Raw genomic sequence first — 24,449 nt, 5'->3', positions numbered from 1 at the left:
TCACGAATCTGGCGCTCCTGGGGTGCATTTAGGGTGGAGGGATAGAAATAAGCCTGTGAGGCTCCCCAGCGTTTTTTCTGCTGCTAGCCAACAAGCATAGGAAGGGTGCTGATATGAACAAAAGTACATGAGGAAGGCAGCGCATGAACCACACCAGGATGCATTGGATAAGGAAGTCAGGTGAACATCCAGTATAGAAAGGGTTAACAGTTTATTGGTATTGATAACCGAAAAAAACAAAGTACATAAAATGCTTACATCCCCCTGGGCTGGAGTGTACAAGGGCACCTGGCAGCAAGCAACACGAGTGCGAGGAGGTCAGTCTCCCAGGACTGCTGGGCAGTGTGTGCAAAGCCAGAAACCAGCCGGCGCGAGGATGAAAGGACTCCACTGTAGTTCCGTAGCGGTGACATCAGCCGGACAGGCGCCACTTGCGGGGAAATACCAGGAACCAGGGTGGAACACAAGTTATATGGTTGCCATGACTACATGTTTCGCGCTATGCGCTTTATCAAGTCATCTTTCTACACTGGATGTTCACCTGACTTCCTTATCCATTGGATCCCGGTGTGGTTCATGCGCTACCTTCCTCATGTACTTTTACTCAGTTGAGTATAGACCAGTTGTTCAACGAGTTTGGAGGAGAAGGGGAGAAGGAAATGGGGCGTAGATTTTTAAGATTGGTGGGGTCCAGTGAGGGCTTTTTAAGGATGGGAGTGCCTAGCGCATGTTTTAGAGAGTTGGTGGAAGAAGCCAGAAGACAGGGAGAGGTTGAAGATTACGGTTAGAGAGCTTAAAATAGAGTCAGAGGGTGAGCGTAGCATTTGCGAGAGAGCAGGATCCAGGGGGCAGGGTGGTTAGTTGGGTGTTAGAAAAAAGTCCAGCAACCTCGCTAATGCTAGTAGGGTTGAACGAGTGAAGTAAAGATTGTACCTGTGGACATGGGGTGTTAAGTGGGGGAGGTTTCTGCACATTGGAGATCTCCTTGTGAAATATATCGATCCTATTTTTAAAGTGACTGGTGATCTCCTGGGCAGTGAGTGAATTAGTGGGTGGAGGACAAGGTAGTGAGTTAAAGGTAGAGAAGAGTTGACAGGAACTAGAGAATGTGTTAATGAGCGTGATAAAATAAGTTTGCTTGGCAGTGAGGAGGCAGAAATATTTTTGGAGGGCAGATTTATATTGGTTGAAGTCTTCCTGGAACTTAGTCTTAAGCCACAGGCGCTCAAGAGCGCGGATACGTTTTCTGAGGTTGTCTGTTTGCCAGGGTTTTAGGGGATGGGGTCGGATTCTGTGTTTTGAGGGGAGCAAGCTTATTTAGGGAGGATGACAGTGAGCGGTTATAGATGGAAGTGGATTGGTTGGGGCATGACAGGGGTGAGATTTTGTCATATAGATGGTCAGTAGCAGAGTAGAGAAGAGAAGGGTTGAGGTGGTGAAGGTTTCTACAGGTAACGGTTAGGTGGTTGGAGGGAGAGGAGGTGGAAGGCAGGAAGAGAGCGAAACTAATGTGGTGATCAGAGTGGGAGAGGATTGTTTCAGAGGTTGTACGGAGTGCATAGATAGAGGAAGACAAGGTCAAGGGTGTTGCCATTGGAGTGCTGAGGAGCCTGTATCCAATGCTTCAGGTCAAGAGATAAGGTTAGACGGAGAAGTTAAGAAGCAGTAGTATACCCTTCTCCCTCAAGTGACTGCCACTGCCAATAAATGGTGCACTGAATTGGAGTATGAGGTACTCTGTAGGAAAGAGCCCCGAGCGGAGATAAAACAGTTCCTACTTGAAAAAAAACTGATTCCACGAGAACTCCTGCAAGACTGGGGAATTTGATTACTCGCAATTTGATTACTCGCTTAAAATGATGAGGGCCTTAGGTTACATTCAGCTTGAGATCTAGAACGGTTGACAGGAAATTATCCTCACTGCTCTTGCAGCAATTTAATTCACTTCCTTCTCCATCAGGATATGTAGGAATGAGGAGGAGGGGAGGCAGTCTTGGCATGACCCTGAATATTTCCAAAGGCAGAATTCCTTGTCTTTAAAAAATATTTTTTGTGGGGATGCAATATATTCAAAGCCTTTTCTGCCTATACCTTTTATGTGCACAGTGTCAGACAAGTAGGTAAGAAACATTAATGCAGGGGGTTGATCCACTAAAACTGGAGAGTGCAAAATCTGGTGCAGCTGTGCATGGTAGCAAAATCCGCTTCCAATTTCAGCTTGTTCGGGAAAAAAAAAAAAAAAAAAAAAAAAGCACTAGAAGCAGATTGGTTTCTATGCAGAGCTGCACCAAGCTTTACACTCCCCAGTTTTAGTAAATCAACTTCAATACAAAATCCTGTCTTTTAACCAACCTTTTTGTTTTACTTAAAGTGTAACTATTCAGAAAATTAAGTTCTCACACACAACACTGTCACTCCCAGCACTTGGAGCTCCACCACTGCCAGAAGGGGCCAGGAATGATGATGGGTACTCACAAAAATGGAAGATAAAGTAGAGTTAAAGACCACAAGATTCCACAGCGTATGGGCATCTTGTGGTTTTAACGCTACTTTATCTTCCATTTTTGTTAGTACCTCTTTGGCATTCATTTTTTTTTTTTTTTTTTTTTTTAATGAAGAATAAACCGCTGGTAATGCACTAGGTGTTTGCACCCTACTGTTTGTTCTTTTTGTAGAAAATTAAGTTCTGCTAGATCACTTTAGGCTGACACCTTTTCCAGGTATAACTATGTAAAACATTAAAAAAAAGTGTCTGTACTGTTTAAAATCCAGTAATACACAGTCTAAATCTCCTCTGCACATGCTCAGTTGCACTCCATTTTTAGGAACTGTGCTGAATTTGTCGTGGTTGTTCTGCTGACAGCCTAAAGATTTACTGCTGTTCAGTGGCTTTGGGGTTCAGCAAAATGGTACCCTCCAACAAGAACAATGTTGGAGGGAATTTATAGCGCACACACTCATTTTGGTAGCATAATTAGGAGCCAGAGGAGTGAATATTCATGTTTGCCTGGCTGGCACTGTACTAGTGGGAGAAAAACCTGGGACACAACTTAGCTAATCTTTTCTTGATGCCTTCAAGCTGAGAATGTAATGCACAGGACCTCTACCATGTTCCCCCCAGTGTGGAAGATCCTCAATAATGCAGAGCAACACATTCGCTCTGCTCTCTGCATCAATGCACTCTGAGAACATATAATGGTGAAAATAGTTTACTGCAGGGGTACAGTGCCAGAGAGAGGATGCTTCGAGATTTTGGTCAAACTGATGAGCGCAATCCAAGGTGGCAATTTTGTATGTGTTAGAAACTTGGCACGCAGTGAAGCGATTTCCCTGTGTGGAGTACATTAGGCGCAGTTTAACCACTCTTTATTTATAAGCCCCCGTCTGCCACACTGGAGTGGTGTGTGGTGTTGCTGTGCTGAGATCTAAAGGCTTTTGGGATCAACACCTGTTTTTTGCTGTATTCTATGAAGACCACATCTTACCCTTGGCTTTTCATTGAGACTCACGTGTTTATTTTATTTTGAGGTTTGCTTTTATATTTAATATACTATTTGCACAATGTAATTAGGTTGGCAGTGGATCATGTGTGATCACTTATATGAATCAGTTAATATTTATACATGTATGTTAAGTTGTTAGAGCTGCACTTTTGTATATTAGCATCATTATTAATATGGAATGTATGTTTCTTTCTAAAGAACATAATTTTTATCAAGTTATGGGTAAAGTTCAGCTTTAAAGTTCCACTTTAAGGCTTTTGGTTGTCAGCTTCCTGCAGGGCTCAAACACAGGACATGACTGGCAAGTCACGAACTACCCTTCCTCCCTACCCTTCTCTTTGTCTGGGACTCCAACAGTCATCTCTACAAAGTTCACTGGTCAAAGGAAAAGTAGGAATCACTGCAAGGGGAGTAAAGTAATATAGCACACAGGGATCGCCCTGACAGCACTACCTCTGCTCCTGTCACTTCAAGGGACAGGAAGCACTGGAGGGACAGTTTCCTGTTCAAATTGTATCATCTACCTTGGATTCCTACTTCTTGGCGAGGAGGCGTCCCAGTTGTGAAGTTGGATGTACTGGAAATGTCACCTTTTTTATGGATTTGTCCTTCAAAGTGATAATAAACCTTAATTTTTTAAAAACACTTTAGTTGAGGTTTTAACTTACATTATATGCTAATGCTTTTACTTCTTTCCGTTTCTGCCAGTCCTATGATTCACATCCATACTTTCCTGTTCGGTTGTGTCTCATGAAACCCCTCTGTAGCCACCCATTTGTGTACACCACGGCCCGACATAAAGGACCCTGCCTGCACAGGCAGCCCAAAAGGACAACATACAGAAGATCTGCCTCTGCCTACCCTCCAAGAAAATAGATTGAGCCTTTGGAGGAGGAGAGGGGTGCCTACTGCGTTTTCTCCTTTGGGCTGCCTGTGGCTTTTGGCAGCATTCTCACTTAGTCCAAATGTTCTCAATAAAGGGGAATGCATGTGCGCTGGCTCTATGCATGATCGCATATGTAGTTCCAATGAATGTGATCTGGTAAATGGTAATTCAGTTATGTGTTCACGCTCCTCAACAGAGTTAATGAAAGTGGCACAGAAGAAACTAGAGGAGGCTGCTGAAAAAAAAAAATGGGATTTTTGACTTACTGTAAAACATTTCTCTGATGTTCATTGACGGACACAGCTCCAGATTTTTTTGTTTTTGATTTTTTATAACCATTGGGTTATACTGTCCCCTACATGAGTAGGACACTAGGCAAAAAAAATAACTATTACGTGCCTATGGGCAGTCCCAGGAGGTATACTCTGCCTCTCAGCTATAGGTACTCAGTTTTGTTACAAGCAGTGTCAGAAGTAATAACTTCATAGAGGGGTGAATACGGTGTCCATCACCGAACATCAGAGAAATGGATTTTACGGTAAGTCAAAAATCACATTTTCTCTTTCGTTCATTGACTGACACAGCTCCTGATTTTCTTGACCAATGGCGACATCCAAAAACAGTGTCAAACGTTAGGGGTGGGAACAGCAAGAAAAAATTCCCAAGGCTAAACCGTAGCCAACCAGGTAACAGGAGCTCAAACAAAGCAACTGGAGCCCACATGAAAAACATTACACCCCCAAAGTGGGAACAAGCCACCTAAACAGCAGCCTTCAAAAGATTGTGGCCAAAAGAGGTATCCGCAGATGCCAACACATCCACTTTATAAAATGTTGTGAAAGTGTGCACCAATGACCAAGTAGCCGCCATGCACACCTACATTACCGACACCTGATGACGAAAGGCCCAAAAAGCACTCGGCGCCCACGTAGAGTGCGCCTTCACAGGGAAAGGAGGAACCTGACCCCAATCAAGTAGATCAGAGTCACTGCCTGTCTGATCCATCTAGAAATGGTCGCAGAAGAAGTGGATAGTCCTTTTCAAGGCCCATCCATAAGCACAAATAGTGAATCTGACTTCCTAAAAGACTCCGTAGCTGCCAGGTACACCCGAATGGCCCGAACCACATACAGGGAATGCAACGCAATATCCATAGGATGTTTTGGCCTGGGACACAGGGAAGACAACACAATGTCCTCATTCAGATGGAAATCCGAGGCCACCTTTGGCAGAAACGAAGGACAGGGGCGAAGAACCATCTTATCTTTGTGGACCACCAAATTAGGGGAACGACAAGACAACGCCGCCAATTCCGACACCCTGCGCGCAGAGGTAAGAGCCACCAAAAAGGCCACCTTCTGGGTTAGCATAAGCAGGGGAAACACCCGAATATTTTCAAAGGGAGGCTTCTGTAGAGCTGAAAGTACCAAGTTGAGATCCCAAGGGGGTAGTGGGGGACCGAGTGGCCAAGGGTCATTGAAGAAGACCGCCAAGGCCGACACCTGACACTTAATGGTACTCATGGCCAATTTCTGCTCAACCTCCCCATTGAAGGAAGGTCAAGACCCGAGCCACTGAAAGAGCCAGGGTGAACAGCAAGCGACTCACATCAGGAAATGTACGCTTTCCATGTAGGATGGTAGATCTTCCTAGAAGTAGACTTCCTAACCTTCAGTAGTGTGGGAATCGCCAACCCAGACAAACCTCTATCCTTCATCACCTGGCTTTCAACAGCCAAGCCATCAAAAGCCAGTGACTGTAAAGCAGGATGGCAGATTGGCACTTGGGACAGCAGATCTTCCATGAGAGGTAGTCTCCAAGGGGCGTCAGTGACCAGCTACACCAGGTCGTCCTACCAATACCGGCGAGGCCAATCCAGGGCCACTAGAATTCCTTCTGCCTCGATCCTGGACAAAAGCCCAGGCAGAAGTTTGAGAGGAAGGAAGGCATAAATCAGACGATACTGGCCCCCGGGGGCCAACAGCACGTCTGGGGCATCTGCTAGCAGATCTCGTGATTATGCCACAAACCTGTGCACCTTCCTGTTCAGGAAGGAAAGAGGCCCAGGAGTCAGCACCAGAAGGCTCCACAGTAATGACCGCCATTTCAATTCAATGCCGGACTAAGGCAAAATGGCCACTGCGGATACACAAACATGGCCTCCACAAGGCTCTAGGGACCCCATAGCCGATCGCCCGGTCGCTGGCGGTGTACCCTGCTCCCCCACATCGTCAGTACAGCACCCTGCCCCAGCCGGTAGCCAGACCACCATAAAAAAAACAGTATAGGTGGAGGGGTGATGGGGGAGCAGAGGTGGGAATAGATGACCCACAGGACCATCAGACTCAAGAGGGGGGGCTAACTGGAAGGAGGGGAACCCATGGGTCCAACTGTCCCAGGGAGGAGCCCGCTTCCACCCCCCAACCCTCCAGGGGGAGAGGGGCATAACTACTCACCATACTAAGAAGCAGGCGGGAAACGTTTCAAACAGCATCTACTTGCCATCGAAATGGGGGCTGTCGGCCAGGAGGAACGGTACAACCCAGGCCAAGACCCGGTCGTATGCGACCTTCGCGAGGCGTTTACCTTGCAGGTCAGTACCCGTCAGGTGGGGCTAGGTTGCAGCCGACCTAGCGCGGAGCTTTCGGTCCACACGCGCTCGCTGGCCAGACTAGGGTGACCACAGGATCTAGATTATCCAGCCCATCGCCCAGTCCGGCAGTTGATTGTAGATCTCACAGGAAAAAACCAGGAGAAAAAAAAATCTATCTAAAAAGAAATCACCAGTACCAGAGATCCCAGCAAGGAACTAGGTCCTTACTCCTGACTAGGCAGAAAAATAAAAATAAAAGTACCTATAGCAGAGAGGGGGAGTATACCGCCTGGGACTGCCCATAGGAGTACTCAAGTTCTTTTTCTGCCTACAGTCCTACTCCTGTAGGGGGCAGTGTAACCCAATGGTCAAGAAGATCAGGAGCTGTGTCCGTCAATGAAAGTAAGAGAAAAGAAAAGCGTTTATGAACTGCTGTGAAAGGAACCATTTACTGTAATATGCTCAATTAATACTGAATTATTGTTGTTAAAATAAGGTGAGGCTTTAGGACTACGCTACACATTACAGAATGAATCCAGAGTGAAACGTATAGAAAGAGTAACATGCAAACATACAACTTACCCAATGACTTGGCCCCAATGTCTTGTTCAGAAGAGGCTTTCCTATATGATTAGGTGGCACTTTTGCTAAGGTTTCTTTTAACTAAGAAAAAAGTATAATGCACCATTAACGCGTAAAAACGCAAGACGAAAGCATATACATTTAATAACTGTTAAAGTGGTTGTAAACTCTTACATATACTCAGTGAAGGGACCTATCCTCAGGTGATACAGAGATGAAACAAATCCTCATACAGAAGTTGTACCCATTAATCTGCAGTAGTATTCTCTTCTCTACATTCCTTCAACGTGCTGAATTTATAAGCTTGCTCGAGAGTTCAGAAAAAAGGGGGAGGAGAACTAAAGTCACACTCTGCAGAGCTCAGTAAGAAGCTTGGGAGCTGAGGGGAGGGGAGGGACCACCCCCCCCCCCCTTTACATTGCACAGGAACAGAGTTGAGGCTGTCAATCAGCTGGAGGTCCCTCCCATCACCATTTTTCTCTTGGTGTCAGGTAAAATTGTCAGAAAAGAAATGACACTTGCTTGACTGATGCTTTTAATTGAGACAAGTACACACTATAGAGGGATAGGCTTAATTTACATTTCATGTCTTGAGGCTTACAACCACTTTAAAGAACATTATTTTCCAAATCAGCATAAGATTTAACACCTGAGATCAGCCTAATAGCACAGCATCAATTAGAAGTAAAGCACATATCCTGCTTTACCTCTAAATATGACCAGTTAAAAGTTAAAATATGCATGAAAACCTTCAGATCAAATGTGGACTACTACTGATATCACCAGAAGCTGTACGGGGCATGTCTAACAAGGAGGAGGCCCAAGGACTGTCTGAAAAAAGTTTAGGTGATATTGTATCTTTTAGATCTGTAAAAAACGTGGAATTCCCCAGAAAATGTGGAGTAAGCATATATTGCTTGTTTTAGACGAACATTATATCGTCTACATTCTATGGGATATATACTGGAGTTTTTATCAATTTTTTTAGTAATGTTGGTAATTAGGGACTTATAGCGGGACTGCGATATTGCGGTGGGCAATCAGACACTAAATGATGCTTTTGACACTTTGCGGGAACCAGTGACACTAATACAGTGATCAGTACTAATGACCCTGATTGGGAAGGAGTAAAGGCAATTAAAGGGTTAACTGCGTGCATAGCCAGTGTGTGTTTACTATGTGTGCTGCTTTTACCAAGTGAAGAGATGGATTTTAGGCCCTGCTTTGCAGGAACAAAAAATCCATCCCTTCCCACTGTCAGAATGGAACTCTGCCTTGTTTATTTTACATAGACAAAGCTCTGCTCTAAGTCTCTACCTGACGATCGTCAGGTGTCGGCAGACATCCAGTACCTGGCACCCACAGATCAGTTTCTGCAGCGTGCCCCCTTCAGTATCACATACAGACATACACACACATGATATGGCATGCAGCAGTAAAACTGCTATAGGACGGTCAGCAAGTGGTTAAAAAAAAAAAAAGTTTAAAATAAGTAAATATAAAAAGGGATACAACAGTTTAGTTCAGCTTTATTTTATCCAGACCACTACAACACTAAAGAGCTTACCAGACAAGGCATCTCCTTCCTACAGAAACATTTGATAGCCAACTAATAAACATATAAAGCAAAATATCTTACTTTTTTCTCTATTCCACTAAAAAACTGGAACATTGTTATATTGGCTGGGGGTTTTGACATTCCCAGAGTCATGCATATTGTCTTCAATTCCTTAAAGACCTCACTGCCTCCTCCATCTTGATCCTTCTTTGCGGGAATATTTATAGTCAACATTCGTGCAGCTTCAAGTTCTGATATCAAATATGCTGTAAAAAGATTGAGGACACTTTAGAGACAAAGCACTTCCCACAACAAAGTGTTATTTTTTTGCCTATGGTTACAGCACAATGGGATTTGTACTTCAAAATGCCCTACATCTTAAAGTGTCTACACTGCCCACAGTAACTTACCGTATACTTCCCTTTTATAAACTTATAATAGCGTTCAACCACTCTTCTTCAATACCCCCCCCCCCCTTTTTTTTTTTATTAAACATAAAAATAGGTACAATAGTACAGTACATTTAATACAAAGGTGGAATGGTATATATGTGTAGGTCCGCTGCGCATATTTAGAAGGCGAGTGAGTAAGTTTGACAAACGAAGGCAGGTCTCAACAAACCCAAGGCACCAGGTCGCATTGGGGACTAGAATTAGCGGCCTGATGTGTAGTTTTGTTGGGTCGTGATCAGAACTGAAATATTGAGGAAATCCTGTGATTTCCATTTTCGAAGTATAAGTGTGCGAAATGCTAAGAGTAGGTGTGTAATTACTTGTCTAAAAAAGCAGGGGTAGGAGTCAATCCAATATGGAGTATGGCCAGACTTGGGTTTGGCGGTAGGAGAATTCCCGTAAGGGAGGACATTACTTGGAAAACCTGATTCCAAAAACTTGTCAGACTTGGGCAATCCCATGAGGTGTGGAATACGAAGCTCCTTCTGTGTATGTTTCCCTGCAGACAGGCTGGGAAAGATCTGGGTCACGCGACAGCTGTATATCGATTAGGAAAAGGTACTTGGGTGCTTTTTTTGTTTTGATTAAAATATTTACAGTGCCATCATCCACATACGGAAATAGAAGGGACAATGTAAATTAAAGAGGAAGTAAACCCTCCTCAGGAAGTTGTACCTATAGGTAAGCCTATATTAAGGCTTACCTATAGGTACTGTAAATATCTCCTAAACATGTACCGTTTAGGAGATATTTACCTTTAATGCAGCCAGTGACGTCACTGGCGCATGCGCTCTGAAGGAACGGCAGATCGTGCCGTTCCTTCAGAGCCCCGTGCCGTGACCGTCGGCTCCCGCGCGCGGGAGTGACGTCACCGCGGCTCCGGCCAATCAGATGGCCGGATGCCGCGATCCCGGAAGACGGGCGACTATACATGTCGCCCGTCATACAGGTAAGCGGACGGCACGGCGGGGGCTCGTTCTAAGGTAAGTATTTCATAATGAGCTAGTATGCGATGCATACTAGCTCATTATGGGTTTCTCTTTCAGGTTGTAAAGAAGACAAAAAAAAAATTTCTTGGTGTACAACCTCTTTAAACACTGTGTGTTTAGTATCACTTTAAGCCATTTTCATTGGATTTCCTATGGATGGGAAAAAGGAGGGGCTTGACATTAGCCTTTGTTTGCGCCATTAACCTTTAAAGGCAAGTAGTATATTAAGCAAGTTAAGCTCTGTCGAAGAGGGTTCATCCATTAAAACACATCAGCATAATTGCTTTGTGCATTTTGTACTGCAAAGGTCTTCTACAGTGTGTATCCAGGCTTTGGAGGTGCCAAGAGACCCTGGCTTTTTTTTTTTTTTTTTTCCAAAAAAATTTTTATTCGACCCTGGCTTTAACCACTTGCCGACAAGCCGACAATACTTATACCGCAGCTGGTTGACCCTGTCCCAGGAAACAATGTACCTGAACGTTGTTTCCCGGGACAGCTAGTGGGGGCGCATGCATGCGCCGATTGGCCACAGAGGGAGCCAATCGGTGGGTCCTGGGCACCCACGATCGCTTCCAGTGAAGACAGAACTGTGGTCTGCCGATGTAAACACGGCAGACTGCTGTTCCTGTCAGTGATTAACACAGGATCCCCACAGATGTCCCCCCTAGGGACACATTTAACGCTTTGATCGCCCCTGGCATTAATAAGTGCCAGTGTCATTAGTACAGTAACCGTGCATATTTTTATTACTGATTACTGTAGTAATGTCACTGGTCCCCCAAAAGTGTCAAAAATGTCAGTTAGGCGTTCAATCTGTCCGCCGCATTACTAGTAAAAAAAATGAATAAATTAAATAAAAAAGGACAACATTTTTCCCCTAGTTTGTAGACGTGATAACTTTTGCGCAAACCAATCAATATACACTTATTGAGATTTTTTTAACCAAAAATATGTGGCAGAATACAAATTGGATTTTTAATTTGTTTTTTTATTGGGAATGATTCATAGCAGAAAGTAAAAAAATGTTTTATTTCAGAATTGTCACTCTGTTTATAGCGCAAAAAAAAGAAAAAAAAGAAATTCGCACAGGTGATTAAATACCACCAGAAGAAAACTATTTGTGGGAAAAAAAGGACACCAATTTTATTCGGGTACAGCGTTGCCCGATCACGCAATTATCAGTTAAAATAACCCAGTGCCTTAGCGGAAAAAAAAAAAATGGCCTGGTCATTAAGGGCTTAAAACCTTCTGGTCCAGAAGTGGTTCATTCATCCTCTTTAAAAGCAGGGGTGTCCAAACTTTTTCAAAGAGGGCCAGATATGATGTAGTGAACGTGCGAGAGGGCCGACCATTTTGCCTGACATTCTTTTGGACATTCTTTGCAAATTAACTATTTTATTTAACTATTTAATCTATTTTATAGTTTATTGCAAACGGCATCATTTTAATTTCATCACATGGATGACAAATCTAAACAGGTGTTAAATCACTCGGTCGTTCATATCTGAAGGCCAGATGAAAAAACTAAATCCAGGAAGCTGAAATATATGTCAGGAACATTGTGAAGTACATATTATTGCTAATAAAGGTTGTCTGTCAACTTTTAAGTTAAAAAAATATGAACAGGAACATAACACAAAGTATACATGTGTCCAAATATATTTATATTTACAACTGATTTAGACCAACTGACATTAACTAAGATTTTACAATGTATTCATCTCAATTCAGAGCATGCATGCTCCCTAATCAGTTAGACAAGGGTTAACCAAATATAAGCGCTATATGAACCCACCGACGATGATTAATGATGGAAGCAATAATAGTCATCAATGATGCCAATGTAGTAAATAGAACATTGAAAAGTTTTATTCAAAATCAGTTCCACGTTTGTATAAAACAGCAGTACAGTAAACCCCCCTCCATTGCGGGGGTTACGTTCCGTACCCAGCCGCGAAAAGTGAAAATCCGCGAAATAGAAAAACCCTATTAAAATGCATTGTAGGCATGTTTTTTTTACTGTCACTGTACGTGTAAAAGCATTTTAAGGTCTTTAAACACACTTTTAAAACAATAGAAACTCATTTAAAACACATAAAAGATACTGAGAGACATAGCAAGAGCTATGGAAAACACAAAAATATTTAATTTTTAATTATTTATATAGTAAAATAACATTACAAAAAAAAAAAAACGCAATATACCGGGACCGCAAAAACTGAACCGCGATGGAGCGGGGGTTTACTGTACAGTACACACCTTGTAAAATGACCCCCGCTGGATCTGCAATGGTGAAGCCAAAATAAGGGGTTAAAAGCTCACAGCTTGGTGACCAGTGTGTGTGAAGGCATAAAACCAGCCAGGAACAATGCAGCAGTGTGGACAGTTGTGCCTTGCTCGGGCTGTGAGGAGATAACTGAATGCTTCAATCCTGGACAGGGAAGGGTGGAAAAGGGGTCACACAATGCCCAATATATGAGGCAAGGAGGATGGCCGTCTCTAGCCACTCCGATCACCCACATGAGTGCCGACCGGGAAGGGGACTCGAATGTGACGTCAGACTCTGGGGGAAGGAAGACCAAATTGAGACTTGAACCACTATAGTGCCGCTGGTGGTGAGCGGCATGTGTGGTGACCCAATGCAGGGGAGCGTGAGGAGCGTCTGCTTCTCATATGGTTGTCCTGACAACTTTTCAATGTTCCATTTACTACATTGGCATTATTCATGACTATTATTGCTGCAATCTGTAATCGTGGGTTCATATAGCGCTTATACGTGGTTAACCCTTGTGTGACTGATAGTTTTGAACATCCCTCCAGGTGTGTTTTTTTCCCCACACAGCTGCTACTTGTCCCCCAGGTGTTATGCCAATTATCATGGAGGGGGCACTGGTCCTGCCATACTAGCACAGGATTTATTTGTGTTTTTTAGTGCTCCCTAATCAGGCCAAGTCTGGGGCCATATTAAGCAAGGGATATAAAGCTTACAAAATTAGCCCCATACCATGGATCTGTAAATAAAAGTCCTCCTCCCTTTATTTACAGACCCATGGTACTGCTATGAGGGCTAATTTTGCCCCGTCATATGAAAACCTGACCATGGGGTATTGGGAAATGCTGTTGATCTGGAAAAATAATCCTTTTTCGAAACATCTCACGTTTTTTGGTCGTTATATTGACGACGTGATCATTATCTGGGACAGCCCCTTTTCACTGATTGAGGATTTTGTCAGACGTTCCAATAATAATACTTTTGGGCTTACGTTTACATCTGTGTGGCATGCTGACACTCTTCCTTTTTTAGATTTAGAACTTGGGCATGATGCAGGTACCATCTGCACAAGGAATTACATCAAACTAACTGGAGGTAATTCTTATCTTCATTATAACAGCTGCCACCACCCTCAATGGACTAAGAATATCCCCAAAGGACAGTTTTGTCGATTGAGACAGAATTGTACTAGGGACTCAGATTTTATAGCCCAAAGTGAGCATTTAAAACTTAAGTTCCTGGAGAAGGGTTACCCGGAGGATTTGGTAGATCAAGCTCATCAGGTCTACCTCCCTGGCAAACCTTCCACATCCTGAGTAACCAATGATGATCCCCCAGTTCACTTTGTCACAAGGTTCCATTGTCAGTATAGATAAATAGAGAAGATCTTGCAGAAACATTAGGGTATCTTAAAACAAGATCCCCATTTGAACTCAGTAATCCTAGATAGACCTAAAGGGCCCCTACTTTGAAAAACAAGGTCGCGCCCAGTAAGTTGAAAAATCTTAAGGCCCCCAATAATGCTTTATGTATGATCCCATTAAAAAGGGATGTTTTCGTGTCATAAAAAGCTTTGTAAAATGTGTAACTTCGTCTAACATGGCAAAAAAGATTTTACATGCAAGGACAAAATATATATCCAAAATATATACTTTGGGAAGATTTTTTTAATTGCTCTACGTTGTATGTTATCTATTGTCTTACATGTCCCTGTAAGTTACTTTATGTGGGATGTACTATTAGACCAGTGAGGCAAATGTTCAGTAAACATCGCTGTTTTGTTGAGGTCGGGGGCGATAAACACAGCATATCACGACACTTCTTAGAAGCCCACAATAAGTCTACTATGGGCCTAAAAATTTGGGTAATTGAATCTATTCCAAAGGAGCGGTTAGAGGCAGAACGTTTTGCTAAATTATGTATGCGTGAGACATACTGGATATATGTACCCTCCATTCTCTTGCACCTCGGAGGGTTAAACGAGGAATTAGATGTTAACACCATACTGTGAACTATTAAACCTTATTCTCCGCACCAATTTTTGGGTCACAATGGTTATCATTAGAATCAGTTTATTTTAATTTGGTTGCCAATACCTTTGTTGTGTCACTTTGAATTATATATATATTTTCATATTTGTTGCATTTTATATTTGGTGTTTTGTATTTCTGTTTTTTTGTTCATTTTTTTCGTTTTTTTTCTTGTTGTTTTTTATTTTTATTTTAATTTATATAGTCATAGATTGCACCTGTATATAAGTATAGTGCTATTTCTCTTGTCTTAATATTTGAAAAATATTAAAATCTATGTATGTATTATAGCTTCCCTTTATATAGATACAGGTATACATCTTATTGTAGCCTTATTTAAGTTTTCATTGTATCCTGGTCAGTTGACTATCCAATAAGTGACTCGCGCTGTTGTATTTAAAACCGGCCATTATGATCTTCCCCTGCACTTGAGGAAAGAGCGAGCATGTCCGATTTGGACTTGGCGCATGCTCAGAAACGCGTTGTTCGTTCTTCCAGTTTCGGGTGTCACAGCATTGACTTCTACCTTACTCTCGCTCTGCAGTCCTGTTGGAGGACCTGGACAGCATTGGAGACAAGCCGGCCCCTTCCCCTCCTGCTACCGACGGCTCCACATGGGCGCTGCATATCATACAGATCCATACAGAGAGATGGCACCATCCGGAGGAACCCATCTGTTTACATTATGACAGCCATTTACCATCTGGTTTTAGGAGTTGCTGCTTTTCTGATTTTATAGGTGATTAATAAAAGCAGTCTGCACTTAGAGCGCTTTTCTGTTTTTTTATAATTTTGAGTAGAAGTCATTCAAAACATTAGCATATATAAGAGGATGTATAAAATTAATGGTAAAAGAACTAATATGGCATGCATGCAGTCCCGCAACGTTGAAAGATCCAGGAGATCCCAGGGATTCAGAGGCCACAACAATAGATTTTTCCCATGGGTCCGTATTAAAGCGTCCCAGACTTTGGACAAGCCTGCTTTAAAATATAGAGATTTGCAATATATATATATATATATATATATATATATATATATATATATATATATATATATATATATATATATAGCTTGTGTTTTACTAATAAATGTAATGCATTAGTCTGGTGCTCCCTTCTGCACGGAACTGGCAGAATCAACTAGGTATTTATAAAAATCCAAACCAATAAATATCTGCATATAAGCACAGGTACAAAACCAGAGAGATATATTATATATATATATATATATATATATATATATATATATATACATATATACATATATACATATACACACACACACACACACACACACACACACACACACACACACACACACACTCTCTCTCTCTCTCACAAATGTGAGTACACCCCTCATATTTTATATCTTTTCATGTGACAACACTGAAGAAATGACACTTTGCTACAATGTAAAGTAGTGAGTGTACAGCTTGTATAAGAGCCCATTCACACTGCCGCGACTTGTCAGCCTGACAAGTCACGGTATGTCACGGTCCATTGAGTAGTACAGGACCCGTTCTAATAGGAACGACACAAGTCGCTCCGACTTAGAAAAAGGGTCCTGTACTACTTTGGGGCGACCTCGGAGCGACTTGCATAGACTTCCATTATGTGAAGTCCCTGCAAGTCGCACCGAAGCCGCGGAGCACATCGGTGCACGCAACTTCACAGGTCGCCCCCAGAAGTCGTGCCGCTTCAGTGTGAACCGGCACTAACAGTGTAAATTTGCTGTCCCCTCAAAACAACAACACACAGCCATTATTGTCTAAACCACTGCCAACAAAAGTGAGTACGCCCCTAAGTTAAAATGTCCAAATAGGGCCCAAAGTGTCAATATTTTGTGTGACCACCATTATTTTCCAGCACGGTCTTAACCCTCTTGGGCATGGAGGTCATCAGAGCTTCACAGGTTGCCACTGGAGTCCTCTTCTACTCCTGCATGATGACATCACAGAGCTGGTGGATGTTAGAGACCTTGCGTTCCTCCACCTTCCATTTGAGGATGCTCCACAGGTGCTCAATAGAGTTTAGGTGTGGAGACATGCTTGGCCAGTCCATCACCTTTACCCTCAGCTTCTTTAGCAAGGCAGTGGTAGTCTTGGAGGTGTGTTTGGGGTCGCTATGTTGGAATACTGCCCTGCGGCCCAGTCTCCGAAGGGAGGGGATCATGCTCTGCTTCAGTATGTCACAGTACATGTTGGCATTCATGGTCCCCTCAATGAACTGTAGCTTCCCAGTGCCGACAGCACTCATGCAGCCCCAGACCATGACACTCCCACCACCATGCTTGACTGTAGGCAAGACACACTTTTCTTTGTATTCCTCACCTGGTTGCCGCCACTCACGCTGAACACTATCTGAACCAAATAAGTTTATCTTGGTCTAATCAGACCACAGGAAATGGTTCCAGTAATCCATGTCCTTAGTCTGCTTGTCTTCAGCAAACTGTTTGCGGGCTTTCGTTTGCATCATCTTTAGAAGAGGCTTCCTTCTGGGACGACAGCCATGCAGACCAATTTGATGCAGTGTGCGACGTATGGTCTGAACACTGACAGGCTGACCCCCCACCCCTTCAACCTCTTCAGCAATGCTGGCAGTACTCATACGTCTATTTCCCAAAGACAACCTCTGGATATGACGCTGAGCATGTGCACTCAACTTCTTTGGTTGACCATGGCGAGACCTGTTCTGAGTGGAACCTGTCCTGTAAAACCGCTGTATGGTCCTGGCCACGGTGCTGCAGCTCACTTTCAGGGTCTTGGCAATCTTCTTATAGCCTAGGCCATCTTTATGTAGAGCAGCAATTCTTTTTTCACATCCTCAGAGTCCTTTGCCCTGAGGTGCCATGTTGAACTTCCAGTGACCAGTATGAGAGAGCGATAACACCAAATTTAACACACCTGCTCCCCATTCACACCTGAGACCTTTTAACACTAATGAGTCACATGGCACCGGGGAGGGAAAATTGCTCATTGGGCCCACTTTGGACATTTTTACTTAGGGGTGTACTCACTTTTGTTGCCAGCGGTTTAGATATTAACCACTTAAGCCCCGGAGGATTTGGCTGCTAAACGACCAGGGGGTATTTTGTGATTCGGCACTGCGTGACTTTAACGGACAATTGCACGGTCGTGCGACGCTGTACCTAAACTAATTTGGCGTCCTTTTTTTCCCACAAACAGAGCTTTCTTTTGGTGGTATTTGATCACCTGTGCGATTTTTTGATCATGCGCTATAAACAAAAAAAGAGCGTAAATTTTGCAAAAATAGCAATATTTTTCACATTTTTTTATATGAAATTCCCCCCAAAAAAAATGTAAAAATCAAAATGTTTTAACATTTTCAGCCAATTTGTTTTCTGCTACCTATGTTTGGTAAAAAAAAAAAAATCGCAAAAAGCGTATTTTGATTGGTTTGCGCAAAAGTTATCGCGTTTACTAACAAAGGGAAAGATTGTCATTTTTGTTGTTTTTTTTTTTTTAACGCGTAATGGCGGCGATCTGCGATTTTTTTTGTGGTACTGCGACATTGCGGCGGACAGATCGGACCCTTGACTGACATTTTTGACACTTTTGGGGTTACCGGTGACATTTCTACAGTAATCAGTGCTATACATATGCACTGTTACTGTGAAAATACACTGGCAGTGAAGGGGTTAACTTTTTTTGAAAGGGAGGGGCTATGTGTGTCCCTAGGGGCGTGATTTCTACTGTGATTGGCTGTGGCTTCAGCTGTATGAACGGTGATCAACGGTTCTACATAGTAGAACCGTATGATCATCAATCATACACGGGGGAGACTGACAGGCAGCTTGTTTACACAAGCCGCCTGACTTTCTCCCTCTCCCCCGCCGATCGCAGAGTGACCGGCGGACATCGGGTCCGCCGGTCACACGCGCGGGGGGGTCCGTGACCACGCGGGAGCGCGCCTCCGGGGGCGCGCGCTCGCTCCCTAGACCCTCACAAGCAAGCGACGTAGACCTACGTCAGTTTGCCTGTGAGGGGCTGACCGCCAACGTAGATAGTCGTGCGGCGGTCGGCAAGTGGTTAATGAGTTATTTTGAGGGGACAGCACATTTATATTGTTATACAAGCTGTACACTCACTACTTTACATTGTAGCAAAGTGTTACATGAAAAAATAATAAAATATTTACAAAAATATATATATGGAATTTTTGGAGGTTTAATGAAACTTTAATGATGAAGAATATAAACCTTCAACATGTTTCAAATAATTGTGAATATGACTTTTAACCCCTATTAGGTACATCATAAAATATACCACAAAATTTACAGCACTTCATTACACACGCATTAAAATAAGTGCCAACACATTTGAATAAATAGGTTACTTACTTAGCAAAAGTAGGCAGTTCTTCTTGTCTAGAAGGCGTTTAGTGACATCTCCAGATGTCAAAGAGGAGTATGGGCAGTTCATCTCTGTCAAAAGACCACTTATTTCTAGTTGAAACCCTTCAGCCTCTGCAGGGCCTATGAAACAAAAAAACGTAATTTAACCACTTCAGTTGCAGAAGGTTTTACCCCCTTCATGACCAGGCCATTTTTGCTATTCAGCACTGTGCTAATTCAACTGGCAATTGCAACACTGGACCCAAATGAAATTTATAAAATTTTTGTCACACAAATAGAGCTTTATTTTGGTGGTATTTAATTACTATTGAAATTATTATTATTCTATAAATAAAAGACTGAAATTTTTGAAGAACAAAAATAAAAAAAAACACTTTTTTGCTCCAAAAAACGTTTTTATAAATTCTAGGCCAAAATGTATTCTGCTACATGTCTGGTATAAAAAAAACCCCAAAAAGTGTATATTGATTGGTTTGTGTGAAAGTTATAGCGTCTACAAACTGGACCCCTCCCCCTTGCTGAGTACCCCCATAGCAAGCCGTTTGCTGTGGGGGGCACTCGTGCATGCTTGCTCCCCGAGCCGGCTCTCTGTGTCAGAGCGCGGCTCAGCCCCACCTCACTGGCTGTGATTGACAGCAGTGAGAGCCAATGGCTCCTGCATCTCAGCCAAGTGGGTGGGAGAGACCGGGGGCAGCCCTCAGGTCTCATGCACATTTCTGGATCGAGATTGGGCTTGGGTGAGTATTTGGGAGAGCTGAGGGGGGAGAAGCACACTGAAGGTTTTTTACCTTCATGCACAGAATGCATGAAGGTAAAAAACCTTCAGCTTTTAGAACCACTTTAATTGAACAAGCTGAAGATAGAAGCTAATTGGCCACCATGCATAGCTGCACAAGATTTTGCGCTCTTCAATTTTAGTAAATCATCCCCCATGCCCTAATTACTGAGCATATGTTTTGCATACTTAAAGGAACTTCTACCTCATTCACATGCGTAATTCCTAAACCTGGGAGTGATGATTATAGAAACCGGCCAGGCAGATTCTTATAAAAATATTACCAAGTACATTTATTTTTATAAGAGCTGCCTGTACTACTGCTCAGTACCCATCACTGTATTACTTTTCTTTACGTGTGTGTATTGTTCCAGAGACAACAACTGACCTGCGTTCAGATAAGTGTTTTTTTTTTTTTTTTACTTCTGTGTGCAGAGGCCTAGGTAAGGAAAAAAAGTCATCACTGGTTTACAATGCGGTTATTTTTTTTTCAAAATCACAACCCATAAAGAGGAACTTCACTCTCTTAATCAACATTGATTATGTTTAATCCTTATGCTGCTAGCATTAGTAAATAGATAGAAAAGTATATAATAGTTACTGGTTTTAAACTTTAATTTTTTTTGTTTTTACATTTCTTCAGTTTCTTTCTGGTTTCCAGACCTAGGCAAATTATGTCACATTCAATAAGTCTTCAGGGAGGAGAGGAAAGGCTTTCTCAGCTAAGTATGCCCTCAATGCCTGTGCTAAGGGCAGAGGGATTCCAGGAAGTAAAATGCTACTTGAATCATCTGCCCTTACTCAAGATGGCCACAGCCAGAAATGCTAGGGGGTGTTTTTTTAAAGTGATTTCTCAACAAAAAAAACATGGAGACATGGATAGATGGGGGAGCTTGCTTTAAATATTAAAAATTAAACAGCGTTTTTGGTTTGTGGTGCTCAGATGTGTTGTAGTTTCACTTTAATTTATTGATTTGACCTCCAGGTTTTACCTCCCTTCATGACCAGAGCATTTTTTTTTTTTTTACTATTCAGCACTGTTATTTTAAATGGAAATTGTGTGGTCATGCAACACCTTACCCAAATTAAATTTATATATTTTTTTCCCACAAATACAGCTTTCTTTTGGTGGTATTGAATCCCCACTGGGTTTATTTTTTGCAATATTAAAGTGTTTGTAACGCTACTACATAAAAAAAAAAAAAAAAAAAAGGGTCCTGTTCCCTTATAGCAGAATAAACAGCACAGTGCTTGTACTGTTTAGTCTGCCCCTCTCTAAACTGCAAAAAAACTGGCTGATCCTGCCATTTCCTGTGTCCCCCTCTGTGTCCTGACCATGATAATAAAGGCTGCTGAGCCCTGGACACCGTGGTCCGCCTTCGTGCCTCCGTCATCCGCAGCTCTCCTGTCCTCCTCGCTCCCTGCCTGTCAGCTCCTTGTCCAAGTCTCTGTCTACACGGCCGTCCCACCCCCTCCTCCTGCTGCTATTAGTAGATTAGAAATCTCCCTGCCAGCCCCTCTATTATATCTAGGCATAACACACAGGGTTAGTGTTTTATTAAAACAAAGCTTGTAAATAACTTTTTTTTTTTAGAGCCATCTTCAGGCAGGTCGCGTTACTCCCGTCTGATCTCCTACTTTGATCCAGGGCTACTGCAGGAGTGGCTGGGTGGCTACGTGACCTCTCTGGCTGACGTCAGAGGGAGATCTTGGCCCCTCTTGCATGCAGTCTTGGATCAGAGTAGTAGACCGGCCAGGAGTTACCTGACCGGCCTGAAGATCGCTCTAAAAAGTTATTTACAAGCTTCATTTTAATAAAATACTAACCCTGTGTGTTATGCCTAGATACAAGTGGCTGGCAGGGAATTACACGTTTGCGGTAACAACCACTTTAAGGCTACGTTCACATCTTGGCGTTGCTATTACAGGCGTTTTTATGGGCATTTTTTCAGGCGTTTTTTGTGCAGGCGTTTTTAGATTGAAGAGAGACCAATGGAAAACGCCTGTAATCTGCCCAAAAAGAAGCTCATGAACTTTTTTGAGCGTTGGGCGTTTTGCTAACAGCGTCAAAACGCTCAGATGTGAACAGGGGCCATTGAAATGAATAGGATTTGTCTTGTTGGGTGTTTTGAGAGCTGATCCTAGAGCAGAAAAACTCCCCAAAACGCCTACATGTGAACGGAGCCTAAAAAAAATACTGAAAATTAAAAAAAAAAAAAAATATATATATATATATATATATATATATATATATATATATATATATATTCTACTTTGTTACAAAACATGTCAAATTTAAAATAAATTGAAAAAAAAAAAAAAAATCTAGTTTCTTCATAAACTTACATAGAGACATAGCAGGACTGATTGTGTGTGTGTGGGGGGGCATTCTGGCGCTAACAGACCCTCACTGGGAGATACACTAAGCGACTATCAATAGTGACACTAATACAGTGATTAGATATAATACTGTACACGGTTAATGAACTAATGACACTGGCTGGGAAGGGGTTAATTATGTGTCCAACAAGAGTAATGTGTGATGCTCTTGCTAACAGATCTGGCTGCTTTTTTTTCCCTGCAAATTAACAGCCAGATCGCTGATCTGTGTACAGAGTGCTGTGTTCAGACACAGCCGATCAGCAGGTCTCAGCCAAAAATCATTGGCCAGGACCTGCTGACAAAATCTCGCTGTGTCCAAACACAGCCCAGGTCAGCCCCAAACCCAGAGGCAAGTCAGCAATGTGCATTTATGCTGCCAAGCCTGTCAAATTAGGTAACTCTTAATGACTTACTATTAGTGGCTTCCACACTTTCTTCTAGTTTGCAGAACAATTTCAGCTCAGCAACCAGCCATGCACAGAGCTTGGTATATTCGGGAGAAAGGGCTCCTTGAGCAGCAGCTTGGATCAAGGCACCATCATCCATCAGGGATCCTTTGTACCTAAGAGCATAAACACAGGCTAATTGACATTAATTGCTATTGTAGTATACCAACAACAGAGCCGTGTTCACAAGTGTGGGGTGTAACGAAATCTGACATTTATAACTGCCCTGTAAATGCTACCACAAAGAAAACAATACTTAATAAATTAAGAGATCACAGACCATTCATTTAAACTAAAGCATTATTGGGTGAAGATAACCATGCAAAATCTCCTTTTTTAGAAAAGACATGTATAACATAGATCAGAAATATAAGACTTGTTAAATCAACAACCTCCAAGGCCATGCATGTGTGTGTTTTAGGTATGGTGCATCTGAAAAAAAATAAAATAAAGGTTTCATCTTTAATGTGGTTTTATGCATTATATGCATTTTATGGTTTTACGCATGTTCTATAGAGCTTAATAATAACATGCCTGAAAAGGAACGCACAGATATGAACCAGTCCTAAAACAACATTTGTTACATACAAAGTAATCATAAGGCAATGGTGAGGAGGTGTTGTGATGTATCTTTGCTGTCTGAACCTTTTAAAATCCTGCATTGCATGTGGTTGTGGGGCGCCCATATCCAGTCAAATGGGTCATGCTCAGCAGGCAGTACTACCCACGGAACAGGACAGAATCACCTTTGCCATACCACAATGCAAAGTATCATAGCTTGGGCACATGCACTCTGCTTTCCCCCCTCCCCGCTGCTTTTGCAGCATAAGGGGGGGGGGGGGGAGTGGTTGGGGGGCAGCAAAAATGCAGCTCTGAAAAGCAGGGAAAAAGAACAGCCAGATCAGAAAGTGAAAGTAAAAGTAATAAACTTTACACATGGTTAAACACACTATTAACTTCACGATTGCCCCTAGAAACCCCTTCAGGGGTGTCCAATTGGCGGCCTTCCAGCTGTTGCGGAACTACAAGTCCCACCATGCCTCTGCCTGTGGGAGTCCTGCTTGTAAATGTCAGCCTTGCACGTGCCTCATGGGGCTTGTAGTTCTGCAACAGCTGGAGGGCCGCCAGTTTGACACCCTTGAAGGGGCTCCTAGGGGCAATCGTGGAGTTAATCGTGTGCCTAACAATGTGTAACGTGTATTCCTTTTACTTTCTGATCTGGTTGTTCTTTCTCCCTGTGCAGATATTAACCCCTTTCCAGCAAGCGTCATTGGTACTGCATTATCACTGATCACTGTATTAGTGTCACTAACAACATCAGTGTCAGTTAGTGCCAGATTGCACAACACCCGATCACAGTCCAACTATACGCTGATCACAGCCATTACAGTATAGCATCTATAGCTGCAAAAATTCCAGAATTTACACCATAGTTTGTAGACGCTATAACTTTTGCGCAAACCAAATAATATACACTTACAGTAAGATCCCTACATATGCAGTATGTTCCCTACATATGAACATTCAACTTGCAAATTTTCAAAGATGCAAACATGTGTTCACATGTTCAATCCTGTAAAGCTGGGTAAACACACTTGAACGTA

General features: G+C 42.6%; 1 protein-coding gene across 1 annotated transcript in view; it reads right to left on the bottom strand.

The window, feature by feature from the left end:
• Positions 1-24,449, bottom strand: part of FAM98A (family with sequence similarity 98 member A) — a 109,596-nt gene that overhangs the window by 67,136 nt on the left and 18,011 nt on the right. Inside the window, exons 2-5 of the mRNA XM_082249453.1 lie at positions 22,813-22,961; positions 19,228-19,362; positions 9,204-9,388; positions 7,565-7,645 (exon numbers count right to left, since the gene is read on the bottom strand). Of these exons, the coding sequence (XP_082105579.1) occupies positions 7,565-7,645; positions 9,204-9,388; positions 19,228-19,362; positions 22,813-22,961 (550 nt within the window). The remainder of the gene's footprint in view (positions 1-7,564; positions 7,646-9,203; positions 9,389-19,227; positions 19,363-22,812; positions 22,962-24,449) is intronic.

The sequence above is a fragment of the Pelophylax lessonae genome, assembly GCF_965119305.1.
Source record: "Pelophylax lessonae genome assembly, chromosome: 3".
Lineage (NCBI taxonomy): Eukaryota > Metazoa > Chordata > Amphibia > Anura > Ranidae > Pelophylax > Pelophylax lessonae.
Note: the sequence above shows the minus strand (reverse complement) of the source record. Positions and strands in the feature narration are given on the sequence as shown.